General features: G+C 41.9%; 1 protein-coding gene across 1 annotated transcript in view; it reads right to left on the bottom strand.

Moving 5' to 3' along the window:
* Positions 1 to 1,269: 1,269 nt before the first annotated feature.
* The window catches only part of CFAP61 (cilia and flagella associated protein 61), a 229,931-nt gene continuing 214,980 nt past the window's right edge, over positions 1,270 to 16,220 (bottom strand). The window contains exons 26-27 of the mRNA XM_043512158.1: positions 6,052 to 6,142; positions 1,270 to 1,922 (exon numbers count right to left, since the gene is read on the bottom strand). Coding sequence (XP_043368093.1) covers positions 1,722 to 1,922; positions 6,052 to 6,142 — 292 coding nt within the window. The 3' untranslated portion in view covers positions 1,270 to 1,721. The remainder of the gene's footprint in view (positions 1,923 to 6,051; positions 6,143 to 16,220) is intronic.

The following is a 16,220-nucleotide window of genomic DNA, read 5'->3' as shown; positions in this document are numbered from 1 at the left end:
ACACTTGAGCCCAACCTTATCATCACTTCTCTCAACCAGAAAACAATCAACAGCTACTCACACATGGCTACGTCCGTCCCCGTCCCCGTCCCCCCCCGGTTCTTAGCTACCCCCCCCCCGCCCGGCTATGTCTGAATAGGGATAGGCGCGTTCTACATCTTCCGCTGCAAAGACTATTTTAACTTTTTCATCTCCCTTTCGGGGGCTGTACGAGTTGTACAGAGAAAACCAGGCGTGCTGGGATTACGGCCGCATCTTTTTTCACTTACATTCGTCAATTATTGTTGCGAGGCAAAGGCTCATTTAGCCTCACGCTTTTTAAGATTGGAAACGTGGGACAGCAGAGCGACTAGTTTCAGGTGCCGCATAGGATTTTTTTTTTATTGTTATTTTTTAAATTAGTCCATGTAGCTGTCTCCCTGCGTTGCCAGAGTTTGTGGCGCTTGGGAGGGGGGGGGGGGAGAAGGTTCCTCTGTATCAGGGGCAGAAACGCGACTGTGCTCGGCGGATGCCGGGAGGCTGCTCGTCACAGGTGTCCCTGCCCAAAGGAGCGCAGGCCCCAGGCAGCGGGGCCCGTGGGCAGTAGCGAGCCTGCTCCTGGACGGCCAGGGCCTTCTCTTTGTTCCCGCGGCTGCACTTCGGGCTGCTGTCCAGGTTGTGCTCTCGGCGGCTCGGCTCTCTGCAGCCTGGGTGCGTTGCAAACCTCGGCCGGGAAGCGAGTCCCTCCAAGCCCGCCCTGCGCGCGTCCCCTTCGGGGATGCCTGGTGACTCCCGCCAGAAGTCAGCCTCGGCTGGGGCCCCGCTTCCCGCCTATCTGGCAATGGGCGCGGGCCCTGCGCTAGCCCGGGCACGGAGGTGTTTTCCCCCTGAGGAGTGACGCGGCGAGGCCGTGGCAGCGGACAAACGCCCCGCGGAGAAGGGCGTCGCGGCGGCTCGTTAATTCAGGCCTTAAACCGGCCCGGGGCGGCGGCGCGTGAAGAAGGGATGCCGCGGGGGGGATTTTGTCCCGGGATAACCGCGAGCCCGGGCGCGAGACGACCCCGGGCCGGAGCGCCTCCGCCGGGCTTCAGCTTTCCCGCCTTGGGCGCTCGCCTGCCGATTGGCTGGCTGCGCAGCCCAGCGCCGGCGGCCATTGGTCAGCGGGTTGCCGGGGCGCCTCCAGCCGGGGAGTTAACCCCGCCGCTGCTGGGTCACGAGGCTGCCCCCTGGCGCTTCCCCCTCCCCCCGCCACAAGGCACCTTCTGCCCGCCCGCGCGGGCCATGAACAATTCAGCAGCCACACGGCGATCTCCAGCCCCCACCGGCCATCTGCCAGCGGGGCGGGGGCTGCCGGCCCAGCCCCCCCGGCCCGCTAGGGAGCCGGCCTCCAACCCCTGCCCCCGCGCAGCCAAACTGCGGCTGCCCCTGGCGAATCCACCGGGAGCCCGGCCCGGCCCGGATCAGATCAACACGAACTAGGCATGGCTGATAGGAGCGGGCTTTTATTGTTGAAAAGCCAGGGCAGCTTTGCATAGGAATGGCGGGGCCTGGGCCTGATGGTTCCTGCTGAATAGAGAATCCGAGGCCCGCTCCACCTACTGGAGAACTGACAGAACATTTCCTGGTGCTTGCTGAGTGCAGCCTCAGGCTGAAAGCCATCCCAGTGCTCCCTAGAGAGGGGCTGGGAGTTAGGGGCCCTATGGATCAAGAGTGAAAAGCGAGCCTCATTTAGCCAATCATAACTAAACCATCCCCGGCCATGCATACATAGGCAGGTGGTAATTATTGTAGTTCAGATAGCTGAGGATGCTTCTCTCCACCAGTCTCTTGTAGATATTTTGCTGAAAGAACCTTTTGAGGTATTGCTTTGGTTTCTCAGAAAGAATGAGTTCGCCATCCACTATCTGGTGAACGAGCTGGTCCAATGATGGAAGGCCATCCACCTGTAAAAGCCAGGAATAAGCTGAAAGAGCGGCATTGACTTGACAAAACATTGTGGGCAGGTATAGCTGCACTAGCTTCTACTACAATAAAACAGGCAGGCTGGATATGCACACACATTTCCAAAGAGCACTAGAGAAACCAATATATGTAACCGAACTCAGTGGTTTGTACAACTGGATGGACTTAGTTCAGCAACAGCCTTCAAGGCTCAGGCACCAGATACATTAGGGTTTGTTGATATTAGGCCGCTCGTTTGAGGCAGACATCGAAGCCTGCCTTTCACCCTTCATTCTCCCTGGCAACAAATATAGAGACAGCTGGTCACCACATTCCTTGGATGAGGAAGGGGGTGTTTGGTGGCAATAGCTATCAGGAACGCGGAAGGATTATCACACTGTAGCAGTGTGGTGATACTAATGGCTCAAAGGATACTCTGATAAGACCATAAATTTAGGTGTTAATTTGATCTTTTGGTCTGAAAATTCTCACCTATTTACAGTTCAAAAGACTTCTGTGTGTGTATAGACAGATATACATAAAATGTGTGTACAAAGTCTGACAAATGTCTTGGGCAAGAAACAACAATTTCAGTATTTGAACTTCTTAGAAATTGAATTTCCAGACACAGTTCTGGTGCTCAGATAGTTCAGAACGGTTTATGTTTTTAAATGTCGAATTTGCAAGCAACGTGTGGCCTGATTTTCCTATCAACCCCAGCTGCCATGTGAAAACCCAGTTAGTAGTTCTTATTGAAGACAAGTGCTTTTCCTTGGAAAGCTCATACTGCACATGTGTACTATACAATTTTCTATTAATACTTTAACAGCTGGGACTAGATTCACAAAAGGACTCAGGTGCCTAGCTGCCACTTTAGGTGCCTAAAACCCAGAATCTGGCCTGAGTGGGATTCACAAAATCCCTGCTCAACTATCACTGCACCTTGTAGGAGCCTAAACTCACTTGGCACCTAAAGTTTCGTGATAAACATTCCTAGGCACCTATTTTTCTCCGTCTGTGCATGCACACTACAGCTCTGCTCTAGATGTCTGGACGCTTCAGCCCCAAAACAACACATGAATTGGGAAGGTAAGTGTTCCTCTGCTTACCTCCTCTGTGGGGCCCCATCTGTAAAGCAAACTAAGAACTTGCCTACCAGATCAGGCCTCTATATGCGAGCTTACATAAAATGGCCTGTGGAGGACTTCCCTCATAACTTTTAGCCCCATGGCTGAAGTACTCATCTGGGAGCTGACTCTTCACCTAAGGGGAAAGATGGCATTTGAACAGGTATCCACAACCTCTTAGGTGAGTACCCTAACTACGGGGCTAGAGGGTATTCTGATGCGAGACTCCCTGAGTCTCTCATGTTGAAGTTGTTCTTATGGAGAAATAATGAAAGAATCACTGGATCAGAGCGAGAGCGTATACAAGCACGAAGAATAACTCTGGATCCTGGTGGTCAGAGCACGCACCTGAAAGGTGGAAGACTTAGGATCAAGTCTCCCACCTCCAATTACTTTTAAAATTATTTATTCACAGTGCAGCAGCTTCAACAGGAGACACTGAGAGAACCTAACACCAAAATATCCCATAACCCAGTGGTAAGGGCTTGCATCTGAGATGTGGGGAATCCTTTTGAACTGGGAGATTCCCATATCTCAGGTGAGTACCCTGACCTCTGGGCTTAAAGTTATGAGGGAAGTTCTCTATTCTCCCCTCCCCTTCCAGCTTCTTGTACAATCATCATAGGTGCCTAACTCCAGGACAGGGTGTGTAGCTGAGAAACCCAAGCAGAAGGAAGTGCCTCTCTAGATTTAGGTGCCAAATTTGCTGAGAAGGGAGGGGCTAAGGACACACCCCTCTCCCTGGCATCTCCCATTGGTTAGTTTAGGCAAGAGCCACCCAGCATGCTGGCTTTTGTGAATCCATTCTGAGGCACCTTTCCCTCCTTTCATGGGAAGCCTAGGTGCCAAACCCAGGTTTGTGAATCCCAGCAACTTTCTAGCTGCCCTTCAGGTTAAATGTGGTAATACTCAGCATCACCATGCCTCAGTTTTTTTGTGAATCTAGCTCTGGATGGAGGTGCAAAAACTCAGCTCTATCATCTGCAAGTCTGCGTAGCTGGAGCACTGCATGTTGAAATAAATACATGTTTGGGATCCTACAAAATGGGTAAATATTCAAAACATGATCAGCTTTTGAAGATGAAGAACATCCTGTGCAAGACACTCAAATAAATACAATGTTATGGTTGAGAATTTAAACACGCAAGTTCACAGACATGGTCCACACAATGACTCTTAACTTGGCTCTTATGCACGTCTTAGTTTCTCTTACTGAATGTCTTGTTACATTTTAATTGAGTTCCATTTTCTATGGTAATCAGAACTTAAAATTCCTGACTTTTGTAGTTTACAGTCTCAACTATAACAATGCTAGTTAAACATTTTTACTTATTATGTTACTTATTTGTGCATTTGACTGAACATTTATTTGAATGCCTTGGTCAACTGGAATATGAGCAACAGATAGTAAAGGTCCTGGTTGTCCTGCTCCCAAATTATATAATGACAATTTAAAAGACACTTGATACATTCCAAGGGTGCAGTATGTATGTATTATGCACTTGACAGCGTGCTCAGTACTGTACAAACAGACATAGAAGATAAATATTTACTAAACCTAGTGTTTCTAAATATCAGAATCTGTGTGAAGGGAATTAGAATAAAAACAGACAACGGGAATGACAAATGTGCATTCACCCTGTCAGATATAGGACCTGATCTTGTAAACCCTCTCTCCTGTGAGTAATCCTGATTCATAGGATTAGCCCCAGTGATCTCAACAGGACTACTTACGTGTGTGTGTCATGACTAACTCACATGAGAGACAGTTTGCATGACTGATTCAGTAATCCTGAAATATGTAAGACACCATTTCCAGGCTGTCCATAAACAATAAAACAGATATCACATAAGAGATAAGTTGTTCACATTACAATACAGGAAGCACTGCTGAAACAGGACAGAAAATCACTACCTTCAGGCACAATTTTTTGCTTAGAATTTAATTTTCTGTTCTTTGTAAGTTGTTTTCAAGAAAATCTAAAATAATACTTCACTTAAGTACTCTTCATATTATGACAACAGAAGAGACAATACTATCTAGCATCTTTGTATTTTATTTTAACCTTTCCTAGAGACTAGTGCGATGTTACCTCAATACACAGTTAACAATTTTGTATGGTAATTGCAGCAATCCATTAAAAAGTAGTGCAGCAATATAGAATTTCTATATGTAAAACAGAAGTGAAGGGGGTATGTGGAGGGATACTGTAGAATGGCACTAAACCACCCACTAGGCAGCTGCAAGCTTTAGATTGTAGAAAAAAAAATTCTGTTTAGAGACAATTATATGTTTACAACTTTGTGTCTTTAGGGACTGATCCAAAGTCCACTGAATCAAGTGGTAGCCTGTCCAGTGGCTTCAATGGGTTTTGAGTCAGACACTTGGAGAGGAAAAATGGAGAAATTACTATGAATTTATGCTCAGGTCAACAGTGCAAATGACATTAGCAAATGTCTTAATTTCTCCCCACCCCTATATTTGGGAATTTCATCTGTCACTGAAAAGCCATTCTGTGTTACTTTATTAACTACATAGCTTGTGCCCATAGGTACTTATAGAAAGAATTACATCTCACAGGATCTGAAATTTTAGGATGATACGTACAGTGCTTTTATATCATTATGCAAAAAAATGAACAAAACTATGGAAAGCAGTGTTAACTAAAGAAATGGGAATTCCAAGTCTCAGTGGCAAGTTTGCACTAAAAAACACATAAGGGGTATAAAAATGCTGCATAGGAAAATGGAACAAGGTAAACGATGAAAAAAACATTACCAGCAACTTTGAGATTTGTAAAAATCATTAAAATGAGCTATTTCCAGTATTTACTGAATCTCCCTTATGCTGCATAGACTATGTCTATTTAGGCTTTCCAAAGTGAGTCATTAAACAGAAAAAAGTGAAATTTAAGGCAGAATATGAGAGCAAAAAAAAAAAAAAGTGCTCAACAACAAAAAATTACTCCAATAATAAAATGCAATTGCTAGTCATTTTTCTTACCTGGCTGGATATTAGGATTTGGCGCAGTTCTTTCTTAAGATCAATAAACCGATCATGATAGATGGCCATGCACCAAGGTTCCCTCAAATAGCTGGTTGAAAAAGAAGAAATTTAGTTATCCAGTGAGCCTCTCATTAACCACTAATAAAGTATTTACCTGCTTTTTTGCTTTTATAAATTACAGTTCTGGACCCATCATGATCGTTTGTTCATAAAATGCCTCCCGTAACAGCATGGTCAATCAATTCTTTTAATGGATGTTCCTGATGTACAGCCAGCTTCAGTAATTACATTTAAAGTGGCTTAATTCAGAGCTGTGGCAAGACCCAGTGAAGAATCCTGATTTTATCAGAATTTAAAAGCCTGAAGACCTGTAAAGAACGGTGTCTCCATTATCTGTCCTCATTTGAGAAAAGCAGATTGCAGGATTAACTGAACTCCTGCATAAACAAATTAAATTTGTGTAGACAATGACACAAATGTTGTTCATCATTAAGGTTTCTGGATTAATAAAGGCCAGAAAAACAGGCCACCACAGTGTTGCAATATGTTCTTTCCACTAGTGCACTAAAGCTAAATTGAATCTATCTTAAGAGGAACTATTTTAACATTTATATTATATCTATTGACAGAAAGCATTCATTACACTTCTTCTTCTGTGAAAAGTTAGAAAAATGTAAGTATATTTATCGTAAGGCCATAACAAGATACATAATTAGATACTGTAAATGCAGGTAGAGGCAACTGGATGACACAGAAAATTGCTGTTTATTTCTATTTCCTATATAACGAAAAATAATTGTTGTGGTGTCAATAATCTGTAGATTACACGAGGTATGTTCTCTGCTTGATGTGTGCAAGCAATTCTCATTAATGTTAATGGAAGTTAAAAGGACCCACTGAAGAAAGAAAAGGACCAAAAGAATCAGTGTAACTTATTATTAAACTGGGTATCAGATAAATAGGGCCTGATCTTGCAAACACTTATGCAAATCCTTAGCTTTGCTTATTTCAGTCATCTCACTGATGTTAAGCATGTGCATATTTGCAAAATCATGACCATAGTCCTTAGACGTGAACAGTGTCATTGGAAGCTTATAGTCTATTCACATCAGTGGGATTGCTCTCATGAATAAGCAATATTGCATGTGTAACTCCGATGGGATTTGGCCTAATGTCCTTACAATAAATATATTCATTTCTAGAATAAAAACTCAAATTACATAATTTTAATGACAATTTCCACAGAAAACCAGCGTTCAATTGCTTTCTAAAAGGAAGCCAACCTTTTATAAATGTTGAATTGTGATATTTCCTATCAACAACTTTTCTATAAATAAAAGCTTCATTGGACTTCAGATATTAATGACTCAATCAACACCACAGTATGTAACTAACAGAGCTGTAACAATTCTTCACCATACCCATCCACTTGTGTGTTATACCCCCATCTCCTTCCCTCCGTGTGTTTCTTTAGATGGTAAGCCCTCTGGATAAGGGCTCGTCCCTTTTCTGTGTTTGTACAGCACCCAGCACAATAGAGCCTCCAACAGAATGAAGGACATTTCCACAATATAAATATTTACTGCCACTGCTATTCATCTTTACCTTTCCATTTTGACAGACATAGGAGCATCTTGCAGCACACTGCTAGCACATTACCAAGACTGATTTCATCTCTATATTTGGGTCTGAAATCTTACAAAAGCTGAACTCAGCTCTAAGAGCGGCTTTTAAAAATGTACTTTAAAATGTATTTATCATATCTCTATAAGATACATAGATAGAAATGAATAGTTTCCCAAAACATTTAAACAGCTAACTCATTTCAAAACATTTTCCATTTAATGTCAACAGTTAGATGGCAAAGCAAGATAGGAGGGGCACAAGAAAAGATATACCAAGATAATTAAAGATGTTCACATTACACTGACATGCATGGCCCTGTAGCCAAATATTTTTCCTGTATTTTCACCTGGCATCTTAGTTTTAGTTGTGCAATTATTACTGGTAAATCTGTTTTAACAGAGAAATATCCATTGAGCAAGAAATAGTGATCTGAGCACAGACCTGGGAGCCTGGAATTCCCACTTTTAATTCTGGCCCTGACACGGATTTCATTTTGTGATTGAGGCTAGTCTTTTAAACACCCTGCCTTAATGAAACTGCTTACATACCTCACTGAGATGTTATGAGGATTAAATGTTATGTGTACAATGCTTTGAGGATAGTGAGTATTATTGTTATTATTACCAGTTCAGCTGATAACTATATCTTCAGGTACTCATACTTGTACAGTTCATCGCAGCATTTCCAAATTTCGGAGCTTAAGGCCTGAAATTTTTCACCAACCTGCAGTATTTGGCTCAAATAAAAATGTGTTTACTCTGGAAGTGGACAATTTCTTGTCTTAAGTTTTCAAGCCTGGTTGTACAGGAGTTACCAATAGCCAGCTATTTAATACAAAATTTCCTTTACCTCATTTCAAATGGAGAAATGCAACCATCACAGATTGTTTTAATATATAAGCAATTCTCTTCCCTTTCTGGCAGTGCATATTTATCCTTAAGACAGAATCACCTTTCTAACAACCATATTTAGATTTACTCTCTCAGAATACAACACATGTTCCATTAAATTGAAGTTTAATAATGAAAACGATTCACTTGAAGCCAAACCAACAAGTTGACTTTCTAAGGCTCATTTTAAATTTTATTACCACTTCAACAGTAGTCCCTAAGGGCAAGCTGTAGAAAGCTTGAAAGTATAATGCTCTTCAGTGTACAAGATGAACCTGGCATGCTACCAACAGAAGCTCAGAGGCTCCTCAACTATCATGAGAACAGCATCTGCCACATGTGTTTGCACCATTTAGTCTTTCATAACCTGCCAAAATGATCAAGCTAAATATGTACAAGATGACTGTTTGCCAGGGGCATAACCGATTTTAAAACGTTGTCACTTCTTAAGGAGGGATCCCCTGCTGGTAGGCTTTTATATCTATAGAAGCTATCATTGGAAGGCATTTGTAACTAGATGGGGTGAAATGGTCTCCTTTTGAAGACAATATGTGACATCCTTTTTGTTGCTAGGAAGCTGTTCTCTCCTTTCATTGACAAACAATACACAAAGTCTGTTCTGCCTCATCTGTTATGTGTAACCTATATTAGATGAAGGGGAGAAAAAAGAAAATTATCTACTGGTATCCTATGCAATAGGAGTTGAATCTTTTTAATTTAAAGGGGGGGGGACAATGATAAAAATGAGCAGATAAAGTTGGCCAATCCTGGGAAATAAAAATGTGGTATCTTTGAAATCTGCATGTAAATGGATTCCCACCCAAAACCCATCTATTTTTAGTCTCCAGACTCTTATTTAATGTACTGCTATACACCACTTTCACATGACAATGTTTTTTTCAAGAATTCTGAAGCAGCAGTAGCTCTCTGATGCTTACTGGTACTTTAAAAAATAAAAAAGAAATGAGGACAGCACACTGACCTTTATCCACACTTGCACCACTTAAGTCATCCACACCATCCAAGACATTAGATCTTTCCTTGGATGTGAATATGTAAAAAAAAATATCTAAAGACTTTGAAAGTTGTGAGGTACTTTTACACTGAGAATGCCAAGCTCAGCATCCACAACAAGAAACCATGACAGAAATAATTAAAGAAAGGGTTAATAAGAACTTTATCACATCAAAAAAGTTCCATGACATCTGAGTAATGGGCAAATGTAGTGAATGACGAAAAAAGGGAATAGGAACTACAGATCTCTCAACAGAGCCCATATTCTGCCAGGCACAGGTTATTAGCCATTTAGGCATACTCCGAAAAAGGAATATAGACATGACACTCGTTTTTACCACTCACTGCTGCACTGAAAGATGAGCCCCTCTTTCAGGAAAATTAAACCAATCACATCCCCACCTCAAACCCACCATAAGTTGTTAAAGATCTGTCCAAAATGAGCAGTCATGCAGAGTAGATGGTATAATGTTGTGAAGTCTTGTGATTTTCATCATGAATTTTGTGATAGTTTGTGTTTCTCTTTGTCTCAGCTGCTGGACTTCCATGAGTGTGGAAGAATTTTAGCTTTCATTAAATAAGTAAATAAAAAAAGGAAAATAGCCATCATAGTTGTAGAGAAAAGCTTGAAAATATGACTCAAGTGTATTATAAAGACACACACACACAAAAGGTAAATAAAAAGAACCCAATATTCATTACATTTTAAAATCTCATGATTTTTAAGCCAATCTGTGTGTGTGTGTGTGTGTGTCTATGTCCCAATTTATCGTTTTTTAACATTGATGTTGTAAGGCTATATAGATTTTCTTAATATGATATAGCCTCTCCTTTTCACATGCTTCAATGAACAGTAGTATATTTAACAATGTGACATTTAAAGTGTCATCATTGGCATCTGAGTTAGCACCAACTTTAATGAATATGGCAGTTTGTACTTCAGCGCTATAGTTTCAGACTCCCTGGCAAACCCTGCTGCACACTTAGGTCATGCTTTCAAGGTTTTCTTCACAACCACAACAGACAAAAATGTACCTAAAGAAAAGCAAGTAAGCAAGCTGGGATTCTGGAGGACAGCTGAGAGGCCCCTTTGTCCCCCAGGCTGGCTTGTCTTTGGGGCACAACCTACACTTTGGGAATTGCTGACTTATTGACTCATTAAACTACCCAGGAAAAACCTCTTCCTTCTGGTGAGTTTATTAAATGATCTGAATTTGTGTCTGTTGAGACAGTTTTTTTTCTAGAACAGAATCATGTTAATATAATTTAAACAAATGTAGAAAACAACCTGTATAGATAAATACTATGAGATTTCTACCATTGCTATATTGCCTTATGCTATCAATTTATTGGCTCTGATCTGAGATGAGACCAAGGAGTGTGTGTGGTGATGGCTGGTGGCTTTTCAAAGGCACAAAGGGTAGTTAGGCACCCAGTTCCTGCCAAGAATCAATTGGGTCTGGGTACCTAACCACTGTTTGAAAATATTGGCACAAATTACCAGTATGCTTGCAGCTAGAGTTATTTATCCATGGTGATAGAGAGTCTTCTCTTGGTGTTCAGTTGTCTACTTAAAAACACCTTTTATAATAGCATCAATAATAAAACCAAATTAAAGTAAAGAGCAAGGGTCTGTTATTTTCTTATTCCTACTCCCACTCTCCCCACTCTTCCCTCCAGCTTCCCACACATCCAATTCTCTTTATTTCAGAATCCCAACAAATTGATCAATCAGGACAAATTTGTCTGGGTGTGTTTGGATGTCATAATTCACTGTCTAAAACGGCAGGATTAGTTTGGATCTCTTGACGTTGACTTTCATATCTTTATAAAAGGCAGTCTCATTGGAAGAATCTCATGTTTAAGCTGTGAATCAACCATTAATACAATAAAATGTCCCCCTTTTAGGGTCAGCCACAACAGTATGGTTCACTAAGGACCTAACCAAACTCCACTGAACTCTATGGGAGTCTTTCCACTGATTTCAGTGGGATGTCCATCAGGCCCTAAATATTCTCAACTTCCTCACTTAGCACTCCAAGTATGCCAATAGATGACTGGCACATCAGAGCCCCAAACTCTGAGGTTGTTAATGTATTTAGGAGTACTTTTCCTCTGTTTTAAGTTGGGATTAAGCAGGAACACAGAAAAATCCATATTTCAACCAACTCAGGTGTTGCTCTTCAGAGGAGCCATATCAGCTTTGCACTTTAGATCAGCTCAGCTTCCAGGCTGCTACAGTTTACATCAGCCACTCATACCAACTTTATGCAGTCAGCCAGATAGAGAGTACGTGCAGGGTAGACTGTTGTTCCATTTTGGAGCATAACACTCAGCTCACAGAACCAGCTAGCATAACTGAAATAGAAGTTTACAGTGGGTGTAGTTCCTGGGTGGTAAAGTTTAATGCCCACACCATTGGTCATGGCTGCCTAAACAGAGTGCAATTCAGTGGACAGCCAAGCAAGATTTTTTTAAAAAGTTTTAACCTTATTTTTGACAAAAATTGGATTTTTGAAATACAGTAAATATGCAAAACATGGCCGATCAGGTACATCTTGGAGATACTATATCAGTTCTCAAATGTTCAGAATTTGAAATAACCCAAAATATTCCAAGCAATTTTCCTCACCTGTTTATATGCCTTAAGCCTATAATTATGCTGTACCATTTATGGAAACCACTGTTGTTCTGACATGCAGCCTTTCAAGACTGACAAGGCTTGATCTAGGAGGTGGGATGCAGCCAGGTGAATACTAGTGGGTCTGCCAGACCCTTCTCACTGGTGGAAAGTAAACTCCCCCAAATGTTGGAGTGTGCCATCACTCTTATACACTCTGCTTCCCCCACTTCACATTGTTATCACCGGACATTTGGTATGACAAACACCTGTGCTGTTGCAACAAATCTTGGCCTGAATTGACTGACACATGTGGCCATTATTCATACAGGCTGGCCAGCTCATATTGGCTCAAATGTAAATTGTAATTATTAAGTAAAAAATAGCTTGACCTGCACATGGAAATAGCAAATTTCACTTGAAAGCATAGCAGGGGAAATTTTATTGTGTTCAAAAATCATTTGGTTGTCTTTGTAGTGAAAGATATTTTCCATTTTTTATGGTAGTGACCACTCAAAGTATTCAGCACTATTGCAATGTGTTTAATGATAACGAGCACATTACGAGCTACCACAGGTGCTAGAGCAATTTGTATAGTGGAGGTGCTGAGAGTCATTGAATCAAACTGTAATATGATGGAAATATATATATATATATATATATGATGGAAACCACTTCCAGCCAGGGGGTGTAGTAGCACCCCCAGCACTCCTAGTTTCAGCACCTATGGAAGCTACATTGTAGACTTTTGCTTGGGGGCTTTTGTTAGTCTCATCAAGACATTACTTAGAACGTCTACAGTCTAGCTATAGGGTTGGCAAAGTTTTAGGTATGGCCTGGAAGTCATTGGCACTTAGCTGAAGAACAGCTGCATGGAAAGATGGAAGTTAGCTGGTGCGAAGAAGGAAGTGTTTCAAAGCACTCACAAGGTCCATAACTTCACCCTTCATCAAGGTGACTGCCCTACAGTCATCAAGATGGATCATAATCATAGTGTCCATCTGCATTCCTTGTAGTTATCCAAATAGCTACAGCTGCTAAAAATGCCCATCTAGAGCTGGTCAGAAGACTGTGTCCTATCTCATCAGACTCTAGGCTTAAATATTGTAGCTCATTTCCAGGATGGACGCTTCTGATCCTTCAGAGAATTTCAAGTTTAGAATGCAGCAGCTCAGCTATTCAGCAACACACCACTGGTTATTATCTTTTGGATGACATATACAGCTCTATTTAATCTGAAGCATTCATTGTATTAGACCCATAGGTTATCATTAGGTTGCCCCCCAGCTATGTATGTTTTCGCATTGACACTAAGTGCTATATTTAAATAGTTAAAGCCTTTTCTCAGTTGCAAGGACATTTAAGAAGCACAAAAGGAAAATTCTTTTTCTGTCACTGAAAACATGGGCAAGTTTTATATGAAATTTAGGCATGTACAACTATGTGCCTAACTTCACCTGCGCATCTACCAATGTGATATATGCCATCATGTGCCAGCAATGCCCCTCTGCCATGTACATTGGTCAAACTGGACAGTCTCTACGTAAAAGAATGAATGGACACAAATCAGATGTCAAGAATTATAACATTCAAAAACCAGTTGGAGAACACTTCAGTCTCTCTGGTCACTCGATTACAGACCTAAGAATGGCTATCCTTCAACAAAAAAGCTTCAAAAACAGACTCCAACGAGAGACTGCTGAATTGGAATTAATTTGCAAACTGGATACAATTAACTTAGGCTTGAATAGAGACTGGGAATGGATGAGTCATTACACAAAGTAAAACTATTTCCCCATGTTATTGCTCCCCCCCACCCCACCTCCCACTGTTCTTCAGATATTCTTAAAAAGAAAAGGAGTACTTGTGGCACCTTAGAGACTAACAAATTTATTAGAGCATAAGCTTTCGTGAGCTACAGCTCACTTCATCGGATGCATTTGGTGGAATGGAAATAGCCTACCTTGCTTGTCACCATGAAAGGTTTTCCTCCTCCCCCCCCCCACTGCTGGTGATGGCTTATCTTAAGTGATCACTCTCCTTACAGTGTGTATGATAAACCCATTGTTTCATGTTCTCTGTGTGTGTATATAAATCTCCCCTCTGTTTTTTCCACCAAATGCATCCAATGAAGTGAGCTGTAGCTCACGAAAGCTTATACTCAAATAAATTTGTTAGTCTCTAAGGTGCCACAAGTACTCCTTTTCTTTTTGCGAATACAGACTAGCACGGCTGCTACTCTGAAACCTAACTTGAACATGTAATTGCCATAAGTGCAGATGCACACAGAACATATGTGTATGCAAATGGCCATTTCTGGTAATTTCTGCACACAACTGTGTGTTATGAAGGTGCAGACACATTAATTAAGAGTGCAGGATATGTGTGCAATTTTGAAAATCTGGTCGTATAAATCTACTGAAAATCACATCTTAAGCAGCCAGTGCTGATCAGAATTATGGAAATGGTGTTACAACAAGTAGTGACATTAAAGGTGGCTGAAAATAAAAACTCTGATCAAGCTCTAGACTCAGAGACAGTCCGCATGAATAGAAAATAATGGAAGCTTGTAATGGTGACACATTAGATAAAGATTTTTGGTCTGTGAAAAATGACAAGTGACAATCATGAAAAAAAATCATGTTCCCTATATGCTGAGAACAAGCAGCCTCTCTACACAGTAAAGGTTGGTTAAGTCTATGGTAGAGTATTATTTATGACTATACAAACAAAGGATTTAGCAACTACCTTCCAAAAGACATCTTATTTTCAATGGAAGACGACTTTTTAAAAAACTTGCTAACAAACACCACATCCAAAAGTAAAAAAAAGACAATTGTAAAAAGTACTCAAAAAGTCAACCCTGCTGGAAATAAATAGCAGGGTTACTGACCCTGATGTTGCTGGGCTTGGGGCATTGCGACTGCAATTTAATTGACTGAAACTGAAGTTATTCAGTGAATCATATATGTGGAAGAAAGAGAGAGAGACTGACTTGTGAGACGCTGAATTACAATGAGATTATGATGAGACCAGAAAATGAAATTCACAGTGAAGAAAATAGTACTGAAAATTTGCTACCAACCCCAGCTTATTTAAATGAGATAAAAACCTATATTGCATGGCTAGGCAAACAATAATATCGAATTGTCTATATACAAATTTTTAACTGTTTTTGTAATTTTTTTTTACAGGGCTTATAACTTATTTACAATCGCGGAACAAGAAAACAGAAGTACATTACAGCAGAACTACTGCAGGAGTACTGTTTAATTCCTTGCACAAAAACACTACTCATTGAACATTTATTTATCCATGTATTTCAGGTATTCCGTGGATAATTCAGTGATTTGGGACTCTGATAGGGTGACCAAGTGTCCGGTTTTGGCATTGCTGACCAGACCCTTAACTGTCCATTTTGTGGCGCTGTGCAGCAGGGCTGGCAGGCTCTCTGCTAGCCACCATGCCGTGCAGCTCCCAGGTCAGGAAGCCATGTCAAGCTCCTAGCCTTAGGGGCTGCCATGGTCGGCGCGCATGCTTCCCGGTGCAGCTCCCATTGGCTGGGTCATGGCAGGGGAGGAACTAGCACAACTCGTGAGCGCTCAGCAGACAGCTGTTGAGGGGTCGCCTGGTGTGTGTCTCTCCTGCTGCTGCCCAGCCCTCTTCTCCTCACGCTCCTCTTGTGGCTGGACTCGAGCTGCAGCGTGTGCTCTGCAGCAAGCCACGGTTTGTCACCCCATCACCGGCCCCTGGGAATTGGAGGTATGTGTATCCCTGTCTCTGAGTGCTGGGAATGGGGCTGCACCCCCATCCCCACCAACTGCATCCCTCCCCGTCCCAACCCCACCGCACCCGCATCCCCCGTCACAGCATCCTCCCTGTCCCACCCCGACACACACACCCGTCAAGGCATCCCTCCCCGTCCCAACCCCCATCCCGTCCTGCTCCCCACACCTACCCATCCCAGCCCTGTACCCCTTACAGTTCTCTCTCACCCATCCTCTCCACCTCCCAGA

The sequence above is a fragment of the Dermochelys coriacea genome, chromosome 3 (genome assembly GCF_009764565.3).
Source record: "Dermochelys coriacea isolate rDerCor1 chromosome 3, rDerCor1.pri.v4, whole genome shotgun sequence".
NCBI lineage: Eukaryota > Metazoa > Chordata > Testudines > Dermochelyidae > Dermochelys > Dermochelys coriacea.
The sequence above is the reverse complement of the archived record's forward strand: the minus strand, read 5'-3'. Positions and strand labels throughout refer to the sequence as shown.